The 21,349-nt window shown below is 42.9% G+C and overlaps 1 protein-coding gene across 2 annotated transcripts; it reads left to right on the top strand.

Moving 5' to 3' along the window:
- Positions 1-5,713: 5,713 nt before the first annotated feature.
- Positions 5,714-19,837, top strand: LOC137570724 (BEN domain-containing protein 3-like). 2 transcript variants are annotated; one of them, XM_068279430.1, is made up of 4 exons: positions 5,714-5,770; positions 13,587-13,644; positions 13,777-13,976; positions 16,156-19,837. In XM_068279430.1, the coding sequence occupies exons 1-4, from the start codon at positions 5,717-5,719 to the stop codon at positions 18,382-18,384; spliced, it is 2,541 nt and encodes an 846-aa protein (XP_068135531.1). In that variant the 5' UTR covers positions 5,714-5,716; the 3' UTR covers positions 18,385-19,837. The 2 variants fall into 2 exon arrangements, with proteins under 2 accessions (XP_068135531.1, XP_068135532.1); XM_068279431.1 differs by lacking the exon at positions 5,714-5,770 and adding an exon at positions 6,677-6,822.
- Positions 19,838-21,349: the final 1,512 nt, after the last annotated feature.

The raw sequence follows: 21,349 nt of genomic DNA, 5'->3' as shown, positions 1-21,349 counted from the left end.
TTATGGTTGTAATTTTTTTTATCAGTGACGGTAATGCTATAGCCCGCCCAGGTCCCGATGGAACGTGTCACAGCAGGTCTGGTGAGTTGGGAGAACAAGTCTCTTGGCTGAGCTGATCTGTTGGGCTGAACGCTGTCCGGGGCATTGAGGGGCATCGGAGGCTGCTGTACACATGCTAAATTCTCGGCAGAGATAACAACCGCTTGTGTTCAAAGTTTTTGGGGGGTTTTTTGTCCCTTTGGAGACTTCAAAGGACGTTTTTGTAGCATGGTGCTGCCCACACATCTGTTCACCTCCACTCTCAAATGGGCCAAGCACCATACCCAAAACAATATGTAAAGCTCGTTTTCAGGGAATATATAACAAGTCCATATGTAGCCATACCTCCCAACTTTTTGAGATGAGAAAGAGGGACACTTAAGCGACGCCTGTCACACCGCAGATCACGCCCCTGTCACACCCCGCCACACCCCTAGTCACGCATACCATTAACCACTTGCCGACCGCCCCCAGCCGATGGGCGGCGGCAAAGACTGGGCCCAAACGACCGCAATACGCCCATCGGCGGGGGCGGCTGCGGGAGTGGCTATGCGGCGATCGCGTCATTCGTGACGCTCCGCCCCCCGCTCGTAGTAACCCGCCGGCCGTTCGGAAGCGCCGGCGGGTTACTAGCACCCGGATCGCCGCATTTACATTGTATAATAGGCTTTGTAATGTATACAAAGCCTATTATACTGGCTGCCTCCTGCCCTGGTGGTCCCAGTGTCCGAGGGACCACCAGGGCAGGCTGCAGCCACCCTAGTCTGCACCCATGCACACTGATTTCCCCCCCCCCTGCCCCCTGATAGCCCACAGCACCCCTCAGACCCCCCCCTGCCCACCCCCCAGACCACTGTTTGCACCCAGTCACCCCCCTAATCACCCATCAATCACTCCCTGTCACTATCTGTCAACGCTATTTTTTTTTATCCCCCCCCCCTGCCCACTGCCCCCTCCTGATCACCCCCCACCCCTCAGATTCTCCCCAGACCCCCCCCCCGTGTACTGTATGCATCTATCCCCCCTGATTACCTGTCAATCACCAGTCAATCACCCCCTGTCACTGCTACCCATCAATCAGCCCCTAACCTGCCCCTTGCGGGCAATCTGATCACCCACCCACACCAATAGATCGCCCGCAGATCCGACATCAGATCACCTCCCAAGTGCAGTGTTTACATCTCTTCTCTCCTCTAAACACCCACTAATTACCCATCAATCACCTATCAATCACCCCCTATCACCACCTGTCACTGTTATCCATCAGATTAGACCCTAATCTACCCCTTGCGGGCACCCAATCACCCGCCCACACGCTCAGATTGCCCTCAGACCCCCCTTTATCAATTCGCCAGTGCAATATTTACATCTGTTATTCCCTGTAATAACCCACTGATCACCTGTCAATCACCTATCAATCACCCCCTGTCACTGCCACCCATCAATCACCCCCTGTCACTGCCACCCATCAATCAGCCCCTAACTTGCCCCTTGCGGGCAATCTGATCACCCACCCACACCAATAGATCGCCCGCAGATCCGACATCAGATCACCTCCCAAGTGCAGTGTTTACATCTCTTCTCTCCTCTAAACACCCACTAATTACCCATCAATCACCCCCTATCACCACCTGTCACTGTTACCCATCAGATTAGACCCTAATCTGCCCCTTGCGGGCACCCAATCACCCGCCCACACCTCAGAACGTCCTCAGACCCCAGCCCTGATCACCTCGCTAGTGCATTGCTTGCATCTATTTCCCCCCTCTAATCACACCTTGAGACACCCATCAATCACCTCCTGTCACCCCCTAGCACACCTACCCATCAGATCAGGCCCTAATTTGCCCCGTGTGGGCTCCTGATCACTCGGCCAAACCCTCAGGTCCCTCTCAGACCCCCTTCCGATCACCTCCCCAGTGCATTGATTGCATCTATTTTCCCCTCTAACCGCCCCCTGAGACACCCATCAATCACCTCCTGTCACCCCCCTAGCACTCCTATCCATCAGATCAGGCCCAAAACATCCTGTCATCTAAGAGGCCACCCTGCTTATGACCGGTTCCACAAAATTTGCCCCCTCATAGACCACCTGTCATCAAAATTTGCAGATGCTTATACCCCTGATCAGTCATTTTGAGAAATTTGGTTTCCAGACTACTCACAGTTTTGGGCCCGTAAAATGCCAGGGCAGTATAGGAACCCCACAAGTGACCCCATTTTAGAAAAAAAGACACCCCAAGGTATTCTGTTAGGTGTATGATGAGTTCATAGAAGATTTTATTTTTTGTCAAAAGTTAGCGGAAATTAGATTTTTATTGTTTTTTTCACAAAGTGTCATTTTTCACTAACTTGTGACAAAAAATAAAATCTTCTATGAACTCACCATACCCCTAACGGAATACCTTGGGGTGTCTTCTTTCTAAAATGGGGTCACTTGTGGGGTTCCTATACTGCCCTGGCATTTTAGGGGCCCTAAACCGTGAGGAGTAGTCTAGAAAACAAATGCCTCAAAATGACATGTGAATAGGACGTTGGGCCCCTTAGCGCACCTAGGCTGCAAAAAAGTGTCACACATGTGGTATCGCCATACTCAGGAGAAGTAGTATAATGTGTTTTGTGGTGTATTTTTACACATACCCATGCTGGGTGGGAGAAATCTCTCTGTAAATGGACAATTGTGTGTAAAAAAAATCAAAAATGTGTCATTTACAGATATTTCTCCCACCCAGCATGGTTATATGTAAAAATACACCACAAAACACATTATACTACTTCTTCTGAGTACGGCGATACCACATGTGTGACACTTTTTTGCAGCCTAACTGTGCTAAGGGGCCCAAAGTCCAATGAGTACCTTTAGGATTTCACAGGTCATTTTGAGACATTTGGGTTCAAGACTACTCCTCACGGTTTAGAAAAACAAAAATTTGCTTTCCTAAAACAGAAAGAATTTGCGATAATTCAGGTTGGAGTGAGCTCGAGATGTCTCCCAGAGCACCACTGCTGAATATATGCAAATTAACCATTGTATTTAGGACCATTGTAGTCCCTTACACACTCCAATGAGTTCTGGGTCACCATGAGCTTGCTGGTTAGTCTGTACCTCACGGTTTAGGGCCCCTAAAATGCCAGGGCAGTATAGGAACCCCACAAGTGACCCCATTTTAGAAAGAAGACACCCCAAGGTATTCTGTTAGGTGTATGATGAGTTCATAGAAGATTTTATTTTTTGTCACAAGTTAGCGGAAATTGATATGTTTTTTTTTTTTTTTCACAAAGTGTCATTTTCCGCTAACTTGTGACAAAAAAAAAATCTTCTATGAACTCACCATACTCCTAACAGAATACCTTGGGGTGTCTTCTTTCTAAAATGGGGTCACTTGTGGGGTTCCTATACTGCCCTGGCATTTTAGGGGCCCTAAACCGTGAGCAGTAGTCTAGAATCCAAATGTCTCAAAATGACCTGTGAATAGGACGTTAGGCCCCTTAGCGCACCTAGGTTGCAAAAAAGTGTCACACATGTGGTATCGCCGTACTCAGAAGAAGTAGTATATTGTGTTTTGGGGTGTATTTTTACACATACCCATGCTGGGTAGGAGAAATATCTCTGTAAAAGGACAATTGTGTGTAAAAAAAAATCAAACAATTGTCATTTACAGAGATATTTCTCCCACCCAGCATGGGTATGTGTAAAAATACACCCCAAAACACATTATACTACTTCTCCTGAGTACGGCGGTACCACATGTGTGGCACTTTTTTGCACCCTAAGTGCGCTAAGAGGCCCAAAGTCCAATGAGTACCTTTAGGATTTCACAGGTCATTTTGCGACATTTGGTTTCAAAACTACTCCTCATGGTTTAGGGCCCCTAAAATGCCAGGGCAGTATAGGAACCCCACAAATGACCCCATTTTAGAAAGAAGACACCCCAAGGTATTCCGTTAGGAGTATGGTGAGTTCATAGAAGATTTTATTTTTTGTCACAAGTTAGCGGAAAATGACACTTTGTGAAAAAAAACAATTAAAATCAATTTCCGCTAACTTGTGACAAAAAAAAAAATCTTCTATGAACTCACCATCCTCCTAACGGAATACCTTGGGGTGTCTTCTTTCTAAAATGGGGTAATTTGTGGGGTTCCTATACTGTCCTGGCATTTTAGGGGCCCTAAACCGTGAGGAGTAGTCTTGAAACGAAATTTCTCAAAATGACCTGTGAAATCCTAAAGGTACTCATTGAACTTTGGGCCCCTTAGCGCAGTTAGGGTGCAAAAAAGTGCCACACATGTGGTATCGCCGTACTCAGGAGAAGTAGTATAATGTGTTTTGGGGTGTATTTTTCCACATACCCATGCTGAGTGGGAGAAATATCTCTATAAATAGACAATTGTGTGTAAAAAAAATAAAACAATTGTCATTTAGGGAGATATTTCTCCCACCCAGCATGGGTATGTGTAAAAATACACCCCAAAACACATTATACTACTCCTGAGTACGGCAATACCACATGTGTGGCACTTTTTTGCAGCCTAACTGCGCTAAGGGGCCAAAAGTCCAATGAGCATCTTTAGGCTTTACAGGGGTGCTTACAATTAGGCACCCCCCAAAATGCCAGGACAGTGAACACACCCCACAAATGACCCCATTTTGGAAAGTAGACACTTCAAGGTATTCAGAGAGGAGCATAGTGAGTCCGTGGCAGATTTAATTTTTTTTTGTCGCAAGTTAGAAGAAATGGAAACTTTTTTTTTTTCTTTTTTTTTGTCAGAAAGTGTCATTTTCCGCTAACTTGTGACAAAAAATAAAATCTTCTATGAACTCACCATGCCTCTCACTGAATACTTTGGGATGTCTTCTTTCCAAAATGGGGTCATTTGGGGGGTATTTGTACTATCCTGGAATTTTAGCCCCTCATGAAACCTGACAGGTGCGCAGAAAAGTCAGAGATGCTTGAAAATGGGAAAATTCACTTTTGGCACCATAGTTTGTAAACGCTATAACTTTTACCCAATCCAATAAATATACACTGAATGGTTTTTTTTTATCAAAGACATGTAGCAGAATAAATTTTGCGCTCAAATGTATAGGAAATTTTACTTTATTTGAATAATGTCAGCACAGCAAGTTAAAAAAGTCATTTTTTTGCCAAAATTCATGTCTTTTTTGATGAATATAATAAAAACTAAAACTCGCAGCAGCAATCAAATAGCAGCAAAAGAAAGCTGTATTAGTGACAAGAAAAGGAGGTAAAATTCCTTTAGGTGGTAGGTTGTATGACCGAGCAATAAACCGTGAAAGCTGCAGTGGTCTGAATGGAGAAAAAGGCTCTGGTCCTTAAAGAAAACCTGAACTGAAAATTAAAAGTCAAAATAAGCAAACACAAGTCATACTTACCTCCCATGTAGTTTACTCCTCAGTGTCTTTCTCCTGTCCTGCATCCTATTTGTTCACTGTGATCAAGGGAATTTTCCGTCCTCCATTTTGAAAATGGTTGTTACCCATAACAGCTTTCTGGTCAGCACACAGTTAAACTGTAACATCGCCCACTTCAGCCATAGGGAAACATGGACATTACCTGGCACATCAGTTTTCCTCTCAGCTATAACTGACAGCAACTGATAATTTACTGACACCAACTGATATATTTCAGATCTGACAAAATATTGTCAGAACTGGATGGGATTATTGTCAGAAGAAAATGGTGAGCTTCTGAGAGGAACTGATGGCAAGGTAACTATGCAATGTTCATTTGAAGTTACCTCATGTGTTTATTTTAAATATTTTTACTCAGTACAGGTTCTCTTTAAGGGGCGAAAAGACTGTGGTCCTCAAGTGGTTAAGATTTCATAAGAAAAATGTTGTTTTAGAATTCAAACCATACTGGTCCTTTCTATTCTGGTTCATTTTCCTTCATATTAACATTTTAAAATGAGTAATATATCAATTTAAAGGATGGGAATACAGTTTAGAGTCAATCAAACACATGTTTATTAGAGAAATACATATGTTTGCCTAGAAAGAGGGACAAAGTCCTAAAAGAGGGACAAATGAGGAGGACAGAGGGACAGGGCTCCTAAAGAGGGCCTGTCCCTCTAAAAGAGGGACAGTTGGGAGCTATGTGTAGCTTTAGAGAATGTTACCGAAGATGTCAGCATTACACATAGCACAATATACTACAGTATCTGTATTGCCAACCTTACAACTTGTTGCTGACAGTAAACAAAAAAAAATAAACAAATCACAGTCCATGTGCCTCCCGCAATATCCAGTGATGTCCTCTGCAATACAGAGAACTTATTTCTGACTGAGATTAAACTAAGCATCAGTAATACAAGTATGACAGAGCCTGAAGTGTGTGTGAGAAAAAAAGTTTACACAAAAAGTCATGTGAGGGCTGCGTGTTCCTATAGAGCTGCCTTTCACCCTCCAGTGGATACCACATGAGAGACTGACTGTGTCCTTGATCAGTGTTCCTCCCCCCCCCTGTCGTGTCCTGGAATCGTGTAATGGCCAAGTAGAGAGAGGGCAGGGGGCTGTTCCCACTCCAGCCTCTGTCTCCCTGTGTCCTTCTGCGGAAATGACACACACGGAGTCCCGTCACGTCACGCGAGAGCGCACGGACACGCAGCACACAAAGACACAGAGAGACACGCCGGCCGGGGGAGGTGGTGGGAAAACACAGGGCGAGAAGAAGCACTAATAAGAGTCCAACACAGGCGCATGTTTCGGGGGCACCGCGGGCGCATCTTGAACAGGATTCAGGTTGGAGATATCTATGTAAGGTAGGTGAGGCACCCATGAGGAGACACGCAGGTCTGTGCAGATAAAAGTGTGACTGAGTGCCCTATGGTCTTCCCTGTGTCACGAGAGCTCCCTCACGCTTCAGAAGCTTAGTATGGGGCAGTATTTGCATCACTAGTTACCACCATGAATGAGGCAGAAGAGAGAGTTGTGTAGGAAGAGAGGGACCACTCTGCCTATTGTCACGCCTGACGTGCTTGTATTCCACAGTGCCCATGTGACGTCACCAGCCGACGAGCTGCGGCCACAGTACACGAGGGGTGTGATCAGCTGGGCGGGCTCATCCACTCGTGTAACCGCATCATGTGAAGTGACTGGTTCGCTCGCTGTATGGTTGCTGGCATCCTATGTCTTCCAGATGGCTACAGTGCATTTTTCAGACTTATCTCTCTATAAACTGTTTGGATACTGCTATGGCTTTTGTGTACTATGAGTGTTTGCTGAGTTGTTGCAACAAGTGACTGTACAGTGAAAGTTACAATGTTAAACCAAATGTAAAAAAAAAAAAAAAGTTTCACTTACCTGGGGCTTCTAGCAGCCCCCTGCAGCGGCCATCCTGCGGTTAATATTGTTTATGCCCAACTGGCCAGTCAATGGCCAGAGTGCCTGCACAGTCCTGGCCACGCACATCCTCGATCACGCTCCTGTCACAGTCAGGGCAGAGGCATAGGCTGGAGAGGCTCCAGCCTCAGGGCGCAGTGTAGGAGGGGGCGCACAATTCATTCAGCTGTCATTCCTAATTGTGTATGAAGCAGAAAGAAATAAGAAAAGGGGATACATAGCAGTGACTGCAAGCCAGGTAACTAGATATTAAGGTGTTGGGGAGGTTGTGGCCCATACTCACGAGCTACAAATGTCGCTGCAACACGCGGCGCGCGCGTGTTGCGGCGACAGGTCGCCCGTGAGTATGGGCCGTTGAACAGGCGCGCACCCCGAACTGTCGCCCGTCGCTGATGTCGCCAGGCGATTGAAATGTTCAATCGCCTGGCGACAGTCGCCGCCGCAACTCCGCCGCAGCTGTCGCTAGTCTGCGTGAGTACGCAGACTAGCGACAGCAACCTCCATTGAGGTATGCAGAGCTTCCGGCGGGGGGAGGAGGAACGTCGGGCCGCTGGTCCCTCTTCCGCGTGTGTACGCGGAAGGACCTGGCGAGGAGCTGTCGCCGGCCTGTCGCCCGCACGCTCACGTGTGCTGGCGACAGGCCACTTTTGATGCCCGTGAGTATGGGCCATTAGTTTAATAGCAATCAGTGTGTGACAGCTGAGGTGGGAGGGATGGAGGGGCGCACTTTGGTGTCTCAGCCTTGGGTGCTGGAGAACCTTGTCCCTGCTCTGGTCACAGGGAGCGTCCTGCACAGAGCAGTACAAGTTTTTGTCCTACCGTGCCTGTGCAAGACGCTCCCGGAGCATGATCGAGGATGGGCACGGCCAGGGCTGTGCAGGCGGACTGGCCAATTGGACAGTCACTGAAAAACGAAACTAAGCCACGGCGGGTGACCGGAGGACATTGATTGACGGCGTGGCTGCAGGGGGCTGGTAGAAGCCCCAGGTAAGTGAAACATTTTTTTTACATTCGGTTTAGGTTTCCTTTAAGGCTTATACCAGTGGTCCTCTAACTTAGGCCCGTGGGCTGAATGCGGCCCCCTAAGGCTTTTTTACCGGCCCCTCACACACAAAATGTATTTATGGTGGCCATACATGATACAATAAAAACGTTCGATTATTCAGTTTTTTCGATTTAAATGATCGAATTGAATGAAAGTTGAAAATATTTTTCTTTTCGATCAAGAAATTTGAACGATTATCCCTTTTTTCGAGAAAAATCTGAACGGGCATGATGGAAAAATCTTAATATTCGATCTAACGGAATAATCGAATTAAATTATCTAATTGAAAAAAAAAATAGAAAATTGTACCATGTATGGCCACCTTTATAGATGTGGACCGCATCTATAAAAATTGGCAGCCCACACATAGAATAGCAGTGCTGATGCCTCCCTTTCACATGGAAGCCAGAAATAAGTCATTCACTGGCTTCCAATCATTCATTGTTGTCCAATTGGATGGCAGGTTGTCACCTGGGTATGCCTCTTTGTCTGGCCCGCAAAGACTTTTTCGGATTGGCTGCAGGCTGCTGCAGGCCATTTGGTGACATTATGGCTCACATATGACTTGCTATGTTAGCGTCACAATATTTGCACTTGCTGTGTTGGTGACATAACTGCACTTGCTGAGTTGAGGGTCATACTATCTGCACATGTTAAAATAGTCTGGTAAAATGGGAGACATTAGGGCTGCACATGTTAAAAGGAGCTGTCTAAAATACCTAGGTACAGTATAATGTTTTTCTACATCAAATCCTGTATACTCTGGCCCCCCCAGCAGTCTGAAGTATGTTGACCCGGCCCTTGATCGAAAAAGTTTGTGGACCCCTGGCTTATACCATGCAATTTTTTTCACCTCAGATCAACTGATTAATAATTTTCAGCATATCCGATCTGATTCAGATCGAGAAAGAGATCGATTTTGAGTACTGCACAAAATCGATCTCTTTCTTGAGTGGAAGCAGATCGGACATGCTGGAAATTATTGATCAGTTAGTTAATCTGACGGGAAAATTGCGTGGTGTGTGTATAGGCCTTTATAGATTGTGTCTGTCAGGGATTGATCACACTTGTGTCTGCGGGAACCACAGACTATTTCCCACATCTGTTTTGCTGCAAATATGTGGTTTTTCTACAGTAGCCAATGATTTCAATGAGATGTGTGAAAAAGTAGTGCATGTTGTATATTTTTCTTGAACGCTATGCAGAATTGCAGATGGCTCCTGAAAACACAACAGCTCCAAAGACTATCATTGTATGCATTTTTGCACGCGTTTTCCAGTGCAGCAACAGGGCCCCTCCCAATCCATGTGCAGCACCTCTTTCATGTGTATCATCCATGTACTGTACTTTTTAATTAACCGTTTGGGCATCATTTTCCCTTTTTTAATTTTGCTCCCCATTTTTAGCCTCCTCTTTCAAATGTAGCAGCCCCTCTTTCATGTTCAGGTTCCCCATTGGCCGACAGCCGCCCAATGCCCAGGCCTCTGTGGCCTTTCCAGAAATCCGGCCTTGGTGTCGAGGGGTACTTGAGATGATGCTACATGACAAGTACACTTATTCGGGTATGTGCTGTAATGATGTCGTCACTTTTCGAGAACAAATTAGCCACTACTGTTATGATTGACCTCTTCAAGCCAAATAAAATAGTAGTATGAAATTCCTCAATTGAACTTGACTGAGGCAGCCACTTTGGCAAGAACTCCTGTTGCTCCTGTGGAATCACCTCCATCGACTTTCATTAATCTAGCGCTTTTGGAGTCGCCGGCGATCCAAAGTGCGGCTGCAACAGCTCCTGTGGGTTCCAGGCCTAAACCAATCAATACTCTCACAGTGAACTAGTAAAGTGGCCGGCGCTAATCTACTTTATGGGACCCAGCAGGAAACTCAGAGAGAGCAGTCCTCCAATCACAGCACCCTCTACAGCACAAAGCGTAGTGACTGACTGAATAGTGTGGGTGTAGTTTACTACAGCCTATTGGAAGCCTAGCAGTTTGTGAGGGTGCCGTCCACCGACCTAATTACATGATCTAAATTTCCCTAATGAAGATTCCTGCTTGGTCCCCTAAAGTAGACTAGGGCCAAGTGGCTCTCCCTGACACTTTCTATCAGTTCATTTTATGTGTCGTAAGTTACAAAAAGTGGACTGCCCAATTAACAGCACAGAGAATTATGGTACAAAGTGGTCTAATTACCAAGTCATTTCCCTAAAATTAAAGTGACACTGAAGTGAAAAAAAACTTATGATGTAATGATTTGTATGTGTAGTACTGATAATTCATATAACATTATTAGCAAAGAAAATAGTATAATATTTAAATTTGTAGATATATTGCTTTTTTTTTTTTTACCTACTTTGGTTCCTGGACGTAGAAACTACGTCCAGGAACCATGTGCACTACCGCGCGCTCCCGCGGCCGATCGCGCGCGTGCACGCGCACTCCCAGCCGCGGATTCGGTAGCCACGGAATCAATGTATCGGGCTATGGTGCCCGATCACTGATTCCTCTCCCCTGCTGAAAAGCGACAGCTTCTCTCGGAAGCTGTGCTTTTTCTGGCTGTTCCCTCCCCGATGCGTCACTCTAAGCGTGTGCTACGCTTAGAGTGACGTCATGTAAACAAACTCATGGCCGCTATCTTGTGGCCAAAAAGTAATACTACAACTGTATGTAAAAAAAAAAAAAAAAAAAATTAACACACATTTACATTATAAATCTATTGTTTACCTCCCACCCTCCCAAAACTACCCAAATAAAATGTTTACTATACAAAAAAAAAAACCATTACAATAAAAACAAAACAAAACATGTAAAAATTTACCTAAGGGTCTAAACTTTTTAAATATCAATGTAAAGATGAAATATTTCTATTTTTTTTTATTTTAAACTTGTTAATAGTGATAGATGCAAAATGGAAAAAATGCACCTTTATTTCCAAATAAAATATTGTCGCCATACATTGTGATAGGGACATAATTTTAACGGTGTAATAACCGGGACATATGGGCAAATACAATACGTGAGTTTTAATTATGGAGGCATGTATTATTTTAAAACTATAATGGCTGAAAACTGAGAAATAATGAATTTTTCCATTTTTTTCTTATTCTTTCTGTTAAAATGCATTTACAGTAAAGTGGCTCTTAGCAAAATGTACCCCCCAAAGAAAGCCTAATTGGTGGCGGAAAAAACAAGATATAGATCAGTTCATTGTGATAAGTAGTGATAAAGTTATAGGCTAATGAATGGGAGGTGAACATTTCTCACGTGAAAACGACGGAACCTGAATGGGTTAATAACATTGCATAATTCTCTTAATACTTGCAATTACAAGCCACACTCTGTATTTTAAACTATATAGGCTCATACACATTTTTAACAAAAGTCTTGCTCAATTATCAAACAACTTGAAGAAGTTGGACAACTTTTGTCAAGTAAAAGGCGTGCAAACGACAAGGCGATATCACTGATTAGAGGCGACCAACGACTAATAAGATGCAGCTCAAGTCAGTCCAACACTTGCAAGAACCAAGTCTGATGAAGGCTTACTGTTAGCCGAAAGCTTACTGTTTGTTTATCTCTAAGTTTGCCAATAAAGGGTAACCTCATTCAAAACTTCTTGCTTTAGATGGCTAACACGGTACAACACTACAGAATTTCAAGGGAACCTAATTTATGCCCAGGGAAGGCTAAAGGCATTGAATCCACTGCGTTGGATCAGCCAGGGGCTTGATCGCACAGGGGGGCGGCAGTGCATAGGCAGCCATCGCATTGAGTCACATCAGCATGGCCGTGTTTAGATGCAACATGACGTGCCTGGGTTGTTATTTTTTTGTATTTTTTTTTTTTTACTGCCAGGTTGCTCCACAGAGGGTCAGTTGCTGACACTACTGTGTGGAGTTACAAACGGAAGTGGTGGGCCTGCAAATCGCGTATTGCGGTCGTTTAGGCCCAGTCTTTGCCGCCGCCCATCGGCTGGGGGCGGTCGGCAAGTGGTTAAGGGCTCTGCCTCTGACACAGGAGACCAGGGTTTGAATCTCGGCTCTGCCTGTTCAGTAAGCCAGCACCTATTCAGTAGGAGACCTTAGGCAAGTCTCCCTAACACTGCTACTGCCTATAGAGCGTGTCCTAGTGGCTGCAGCTCTGGAGCTTTGAGTCCCCCAGGAGAAAAGCGCAATAAAAATGTTATTTGTCTTGTCTTGTCTTATGCATAATGAACAGTTTTTAGTGAACTCTAGATGGTTAGCTTCTCATGCATTGATGCAGCAAAGTATCCGAAAACCACGTTTAACCATACCAAATGCTTCATATTTAGTATGAGGTTCTGTTGATGAAGTGTTCTCTTTTGATTTTGCGAAGCAAGTCTTTTGGTCTTGTAGCCAAATAACTCTCTCTTTGTTTGTACAAAACTTTGGCCCAGAAGTTTTGGCTTTGGCTCAAGTGTTCAGGAGCAAACTTTAGCCTTGCACAGTTGTTCTTTCTAGCTTGCAAAGTTTGCCCACCCCCCATGTAGATCCCATTCGATGCACTATATATAGAAGGTAGGGTGGTTGGAATTATGGCTCAGCAGTTATGAGGGACAACTCTAGAAGCACTCTGAGTCTGCAACCCACACAATGCCGGCATTGGGTGCTTTGACCGGGAAGTCAAGGAATCACTTAAGCATATGCTGTAGAGAATGGTCAGCACTTGCATCACCCACCGCTGCAGAACCCACACTGGTATGAACTCCTAGCCAATGGGCTCACTTCAATTTCATGCATTTTGATTAATATAAGTTACCAATAAATGCACTATTGGCAGTGTCACCCATTCTATTCAGTGTATGCCTATATCCCATCTGAGCAGCTTCTGTACAGTAATATGGTCATGCAGTTTGAAAGCAGTAGTAGTGTCAGCTGCCTGTAGGTCACGTGTGAACATTTAGGGGGCATCTGTTTCTAATTTTGTGTTTGACATAGTGAAAACTGTGAGGGTTCAATTAATTGTGTACTCAGTGGACCTTTACCAATATTACTATGATGAGAAGTAAAACATTTCAATGGTGTGGTGTTAGTTTTTCACATAACTACATGTCACTGTTGCCCATACAATTAGCCATAGTTTATTCTATACACCATAATTTTATATACGTTTAATACAGGTCAAAAGAACAATGAATGCAGCTGAATTTCGAGAAGATGATGATGATGATAAAGAAGGTATGGGCTTATCCATCATAGACTGTTTTCATTAAACACTTGGTACATGCTTCTGTCTGCCTCTTCTTTTTTTTTTCTGTTTTGGAAGGAATTCTCTAATAATCTATGATTCATTCTATGTTGCATTTGAAGTAAAAGCCGTTTCAGTGGAATCCTCAAGTGAAGGAGTTCGGCTGCGAAGCTATCGTTCCACTTCTGTGGGCAAACCAGTTCCAGAATGCACACTTAGCAGTCACTACAGTAAACGGAAACACACTTCTCTCCTGTCTGATGGCTCCAGTGCTGAAGCAGAAAACCTTACAACGTTTAAAAAAAGACACCTTGCTCCAGAGGTACATTTCTGCTATTCAGCGTTTAAAATTGTCTTCGTTTTAATTCATAACTGGTTAAAAGGAGATCTTTATACAGTATGTTAGCAATTTTAAATTAAATCATTTTTAAAAAGTACATGTACACCCTCTTTGAGTACAAATATTGAGAAGTTTGTGGATGATTGGATGTATCTTAAAATACATCTCAGTGAGGGTAGATTACCAGTGAGGTAGTGTCATTTTCCCAGTGGCATGCCCAGGGAAAACTGAACCTATGGCATGCACTGTAACCGTGTTGGGGGGGGGGGGGGGGGGGAACAAAAACATTAGCAATTTCAGCAATAATACCGTAGCAGTTATTGCAGTTCTTAGTGATAGGTCACTGTGTATTTGTTGCCCTTGTGACATGGGCCATACAGCATTAATGTTGTAGTTTTTCACCTTTATTATCAGGTAAGTGTATGGTGTGTAAACTATTGTTAGATTTTAGTGGTGAAATATATCTTAATTCTGCGCATATCTTTAGAAATATATATGTATAGTCAGTGTAGGTCACTTACTGTGTGGGTTTGTTGGAGACATACAGAGCTGCCCATAATTATTCATACCCCTGGCAAATTTTGACTTAGTTACTTTTATTCAACCAACAAGTAATTTTTTGACGGGAAATGGCCTAGGTGTCTCCCAAAAGATAAGACGATGTACAAGAGGCATTATTGTGGGGAAAAAAAATTCTCAACTTTTTTTTTTTTACATTTGAGTAAAAAGTGTCCAGTCCAAAATATTCATAGTCTTCTCAAGAATCAATAGAAAAGCCTTTATTGGCTATTATTGCAATCAAACGTTTCCTATAACTGCAGTCCAGCTTTTTGCATGTCCCCACATGCATTTTTGCCCATTCATCTTTAGCAATGAGCTCCCAATCTTTCAGGTTGGAGGGTCTTCTTGCCATCACCCTAATCTTTAGCTCCCTACACTTTTGCTGTTTGTTTTGGGTTATGTCATGCTGGTGCCCAAGGCAAAGTTTCTCTGCAGACTGCCTGATGTTGTCGTTGAGATTCCTCATATATTGCTCTTTCTTCATGGTACCGTTACTGTGATTAGGTTCCCTGGTCCATTGGCTGAACAACACCCCCAAAGCAATAGGTTCCCACCACCATGTTTGACAGTGGGGATGGTGTTCTTTGGATTGAAGGATTCTCCTTTTTAGCGAAAAATGAAGGCAACATCATTGTGACCAAACAATTAAATTTTTGTTTCATCTAACCCTAACACAGAAGACCAGAAGTCTTCTTCTTTGTCCAGAGCATTTGCAAAGGCCAAATGAGCTTTTGTGTGCCTTATCTGGAGAAGTGGCGTCCTACTTGGTCTGCATTCGTGGAACCCGGCAGTGTGCAGTGTATGTTGGATTCTCTGCCTTGAGACATTGCCACCAGCAGAGCCCAGATTCACCACGATGACCTTGGTGTTGATGCTTGGATTATTTTTCACCTCTCTCACTATCCTCCTGGCCAGCACAGGTGTCACTTTTGGCTTCCGACCATGTTCTCTGAGATTTTCCACAGTGTGGAACATCTTGTATTTTTTAATAATACTTTGCACTGTAGCCACTGGAACGTGGAAACATTTAGAAATGGCCTTGTAGCCCTTTCCTGACTTGTGCGCAGCCGCAGGTCCTCAGTGAGCTCCTTTGTCTTAGCGATGTCTGTCCACAAACCAACTGCAGAGTGCTGCTGTTTTTACCTGTTGAGTTGATTAAAACAGCTTTTCTCAATTAATCAGGTCCATTAGGATGCTTTAGAACAGCTTGGACTATTTGGAATGGTATAAAACTTTGGATTTTCCCAGAGACTTTGAAAGTGTGTGAAGGTTATGAATAATTTTGGACTGGACACTTTTTGCTCAAATGTAAATAAAAGCTGAGAATTTTTTTTATTTTTTTGTATAACAATGCCTCCTGTACATTGTTTTATTATCTTTCGGAAGACGCCTATGTTATTTCCCGTCAAGATATTACTTGCTGGTTGAATTCAAGTAACTTTAAAGTTACAATTTGCCAGGGGTATGAATAATTATGGGCAGCACTGTAAATTATTTTTATCTTTGTATTTATGTGAAAGTTTGTCTTATTGTTACTTATTGTTACAAGCTTTATATCACATATTAACACATTATTAAATATTTCCACTTTGTATTGTAGGGTGTTTCTTCATGCCTCAAAATCAGAGATTCTGTATCATGTGGTCAGACAAGCATTGAGCTGAATCCCAGCTTGCAGTACAATTCAGCATCTCTGGGTGAAGGGGAAGACTCGGCCAGCGAATTTGCCCAGTCTTACAAAAAACCATTATATGGAATTTCACACAAGATTACAGAGAAAAAAAATTCTGCTACATCTGACTTACTGACATCTTATGACCTATACGAGAAAGTAAATCCATGTAGCCCTTCAGGGGTTCGAATGTTTAATGATCTGCGTAAACGTGAAACAAGCTGCAATTCAGTTACCTCACCAGTCAGTGATGAATCAAATGTATACTCTTTAATACAAAAGATGTTTTTCACACTCAACACTCTTAATTCCAATATGTCTCAGCTCCATAGTAAAGTTGATCTTTTGTCCCTTGAGGTAAGTAGAATAAAGAAAAAAGTCAGCCCTAATGACATGGTGGCAGAATTTAATCCACCTCCTGAGTATCAGCTAACTAGCACTGAACTGAAGCAAGCCATGGGCCAAAGCTCCACAGCAAGTGACTTGGCTTGTCGCTTACTAGTGCAGCTCTTTCCTGAACTTTTTGGAAGCAGTGCTATCTCCAGAAGCTGTACCACATGTGGCTATGTCAATAAAATCAAACTGGAATCCCTTCATCTCCAGCTAATAAGAAACTATGTGGAAGCATGCTATCCCTCTGTTCAGAACAATGCCGTTTGGCAGGTTGAAGTCTTGCCTCAAGTTAATGACTTCTTCAATCGTTTTTGGGCTGAGCGAGAAATGGAAAGCAGCCATCATGGCATGCAGACTTCACCTTTTTATGAAAATCAACCATGTCAGAAGTCTCACTTTGCAGACACTAAAGAGGAAGAGGAAAATGCCACTACAGAAAGAGAAGAATCCATGGTCTCTCAATATGCCCTCAATGCTAAAGACCTTAATGAATGTTTAGAGGAGGCTTCTTCACCAGGAGAATTTGCAGTATTTTTATTTCACAGATTATATCCAGAAATTTTTACCCAAAGAAAATTTGATGAGCCTGAGAGTTTTAGTCTTGATCCCCAGCGATTGCAGCTGATTCGCCAGTACACTGAGATTTACTTTCCGGATGTGCAGGAGGACGATTTTTGGCTGCAGCAGTGTGTGCAAAGAATAAATGATGAATTGGAAAGTCTGTTCCTGGATGGCAGTGAATGTGATGACATGCGAGACGACTGTTATGATACTAATCTGCCGGACGACCTGTCTATTATAAAGGTAGAAGATGGCACTGATATTGACAAACCAGGAAGAAAGTCCAAAAAAATATGGCTTGTCCCATTTGACTTTGAAAAAATTGACATTCCACCCCCCGACTTTGAGGTTCCATTTCCACAATTCTTGCTCAGTAAAGAGCAGCTGAAAAATATATATGAAACTAGCTTGTCCATTGGTAACTTTGCCTCACGGCTGCTGGTTCATCTTTTCCCAGAACTTTTCACGCATGAGAATCTGAGAAAGCAGTACAACTGCAGTGGTTCGCTGGGGAAGAAACAGCTAGATCCTGTTCGGGTAAAGCTTATCCGGCATTATGTTCAAGCCCTTTATCCTAGGGCAAAGAATGATAGAGTATGGACATTAGAGTTTGTTGGTAAATTGGATGAGAGATGTCGAAGGAGGGACACAGAGCAAAGGCGTTCTTATCAGCAGCAGCGAAAGATATACTTACCCTTGCCAGAGAGGAGAGATTTTTCACCTTTTGAATTAAATTCTGAAAGATACAGGGATCTCATTGAAGGGCCACCTCTGCCACCTGAACGTAGCACTAAAGACTTCTGTAAAATACCACTGGATAAGATTGTTGTTCCACCCCCTGACTTCCCTGTGCCTTCAGTTTACCTTCTGAGTGATAAAGAAATAAGAGACATTGTTCAGCAGAGCCTTTCTGTTGGGAATTTTGCTGCCAGGCTATTAGTTAGACTCTTTCCGGAGCTCTTTACTCCAGAAAACCTTAGGTTGCAGTACAACCACTCAGGAGCATGCAACAAGAAGCAACTAGATCCCGTGAGACTAAGACTGATCCGCCATTATGTAGAAGCAGTTTACCCTGTGGACAAAATGGAGGAAGTATGGCATTATGAATGTATTCCAAGTATTGATGAAAGGTGCAGGCGCCCCAATAGGAAAAAATGTGACATACTTAAAAAAGCTTCCAAAAACCAAGTTAATAACTGCTGAAATTTAGCCAATTATAGTAACTTATTTTAGTTTATATGAAGATTTATAGTGCTGCTTTTATAAAGGTAAATGCGGTTATAGTGCATTTATCCGGATTTAAGAGGCCTGAATGCATGTAGATGAAGAAAATATCCATATTTACCTCACCTGTACCGATGTTGGTGGCCTTCTGCTGCTAGATATTGTTATTTATTTTTTTTAATGTTATATTCAGCTTTAGTTGATAAAAAAACAAAGTCCCCTCTGTTCTTCGTGTCAGAGGGGATTTTTCATATATTATTTCAAATTTTCCACCTTTGTTATATTTGCAGAAACAGCCACAAACACAGCTCAATTTTCCTGCTAGCAAATTGAATAGGAAGGGTATTAGTTTCCTGATTAGTACAGGTGACGCTCCTTCAGAGTTGCAATGTAATCTCCTTTGTGCAGCTACTTACACATACATGAAGAGTGGAGTTACTGGACTGTTTGTATTTTAAACTAAGCATTAAAAAGGAGTTTTTTTTTCTTAAAACTATTGCTCTTTCAGTTTCCAGACCCTTTTAGACTTGCATTGCAGGCAGAAAACTGAAAGGGCTAAATTTAATTTACTAACCTTAAATTACAAAATGACTTTTGCATCACTGGGACATGTCATACTATTTTTTTAAACTGGAGTGATATTTCACTTTAAAGTACACTTGTAAAAAGTGAAGTTGCATACTTACGTCAGTAGGGGGAAACCTTTGTATGCTCCAGAGGCTTCCCTGATTCTCCATGTCCCCCTAGCTGCCTGCTGGGGCCTTCTTTATATTAGTGGCTGCACTCCCCTACATGTACAAACATGGCTGCACTGTACACAAGCATCTGTGCTCCTGCTGTGTGCCTGCACAGCCCCGCTTGTACACAGAGGGGAGCGCAACTGCCAGCAATCTTCGACATTAATGTCGAAGATTGTTTAGTGCAGGGGTGCCCATTGAGTAGATCGCAATCTACCGGTAGATTGCAAAGGACTTAATGGTAGATCCCGACCGCACTACATTTTCCATTCTGTATATACAGTTGTGCTCCTAAAATTGTACATAGGTAGATCATTTTGACTTGCTAATTTTTAAAGTAGCTCACAAGCCGAAAAAGTTTGGGCACCTCTGGTTTAGAGGGTCGCAGTGCAGGACAGGTGTAGGAAGACCGGGAAGCATCTTGACCTTCCAGAGTATTTAACTTTTTTTTTTACTGACTTCCAATCTTTCAACCACTAGACAGTGCCAGAAGTGTACATACATTGGCTCTCCATAACAGTGATTGGAAGAGAAAATGTCCCTGTAACTCATTTCATACTCCCTTTGGCCTGGGACCTCTAGACCAACTTTTGTCCAAGAAGAGAATATGCTGGCAGTATTACAGTTTAAAGAAAACCAGAGCTGTTAGAATGCAAAGATTCATTACTTACACAGGGCTTCCTCCAGCCCGATAAGCACGTCTGAGTCCCTCACCATCCTCCCGTGGTCTGCCATTCAGCTGCAAATAGCCCCGGTAACTGGTTCAGTCCGGAGGTCCGCGCATGCACAGAAGACCCCGACTGATGCGACTGAACCAGTAACCGGGGCTGATTGTGGCTGAACGGGAGAGTGCGGGAGGACGGCGTGGGACTCAGATGTGCTTATGGGGCTGGAGGAAGTACTGAATAAGTAACACTTCTTTGTATTTTAACCGCTCTGGTACATTTTATTGAGGGTGATCGCTGTGATTGGTTAAGTTGAGGTGAATATGGTTGGCCTTTTTTTTCCAGTTTTCTTTTTTTTTTTGGGGGGGGGGGGGGGGGGGGGGGGGGTTTGTTAAGGACTTAATACGAATAGAAACACTGTAAATGCACTTATCCTTTAACTACTTGTCTTTTTTCTTGAATATTACTTGTGAAAAGTATGGAAAGTAGTTTGTTAGAATGTGAGACTGACTGCATATTTGCACTCCCTTTAAACATGTGTTTAGCATTCACCGTATAACCTGACGGAAGTTTGTTCCTTTTTGTACAGACCTAGTATGTTTTTATATTTTGTTTCAGTATGCTTGTAACATTTCATTTTTCTAGATATACTATTTTTGCTGCTTGTAAAGTGTTGTGGAGCCCAAGTTAGATATGGGTTGCCTGATATTTTTGTAATGAAATCACTGTAGAATTCCCTACATAAATACAAGCAAAAACACTAAGTTGAGTCATTAGTTGTTTGATAGTGTTTAAATAAGCTACTAGCTACCTAGTAATTTTAGGAAAGCTATATTTTTGTTAAACTGAAAATACAGACGGGAGAGCCCAAGGACTCTGTATCTAAGCAAAGGCTGAATGATTTGATTTGTTATGATCAGTCAATGTAAACCAAAATCTTGTTTCACAAATATTGGTTTAATAATTGTTTGTGAAGGTCACTTTAGGCTCAAAACACACCATACAATCTTGGTTGTTCAATCTTACCACTTTCATATAGTATAAGAGCTTATCCAATCAATCATTCAAGGTATTTTCAATCTGTTGGCCATACATATATTTGGTAAATCTGTACAACCAAGATTGTATGGTGTGTGTTGAGCTTAAAGGTGAACTTGAGGTAGACAGATAAATACTTGGGTTAAAGTGAGTATACACTAGTGGTCTTACCTTTCAAAATATTTCTAATTAATTTCAACATGTCTTTGAAGACAAATAGCACCTCATAACTAGAGCTGTGACCTCCCCTTTCTCTAGTTAAGCAAGGTTTGACTAAACCCCTCCCTTCCTTAGCTTGCTGATTTTATTGCATGGTGTAGCAGCACACTGATTAGTCATCATTCTGCTCCCCGAGAATTACAGTACAGCAGAACCTGAACCTGATTAACTTACAATGTATGCCTCCACTTCCAAGTGCATGGCGTTAGCCAGAGTTCAGTATTTCTAGTGCCTATATTTAAAATGGATTACATGATGTATTTTTTAAATATGTTTTGTGAGGGC

Source organism: Hyperolius riggenbachi, chromosome 4, assembly GCF_040937935.1.
Source record: "Hyperolius riggenbachi isolate aHypRig1 chromosome 4, aHypRig1.pri, whole genome shotgun sequence".
NCBI classification, from domain to species: domain Eukaryota; kingdom Metazoa; phylum Chordata; class Amphibia; order Anura; family Hyperoliidae; genus Hyperolius; species Hyperolius riggenbachi.
Note: the sequence above shows the minus strand (reverse complement) of the source record. Positions and strands in the feature narration are given on the sequence as shown.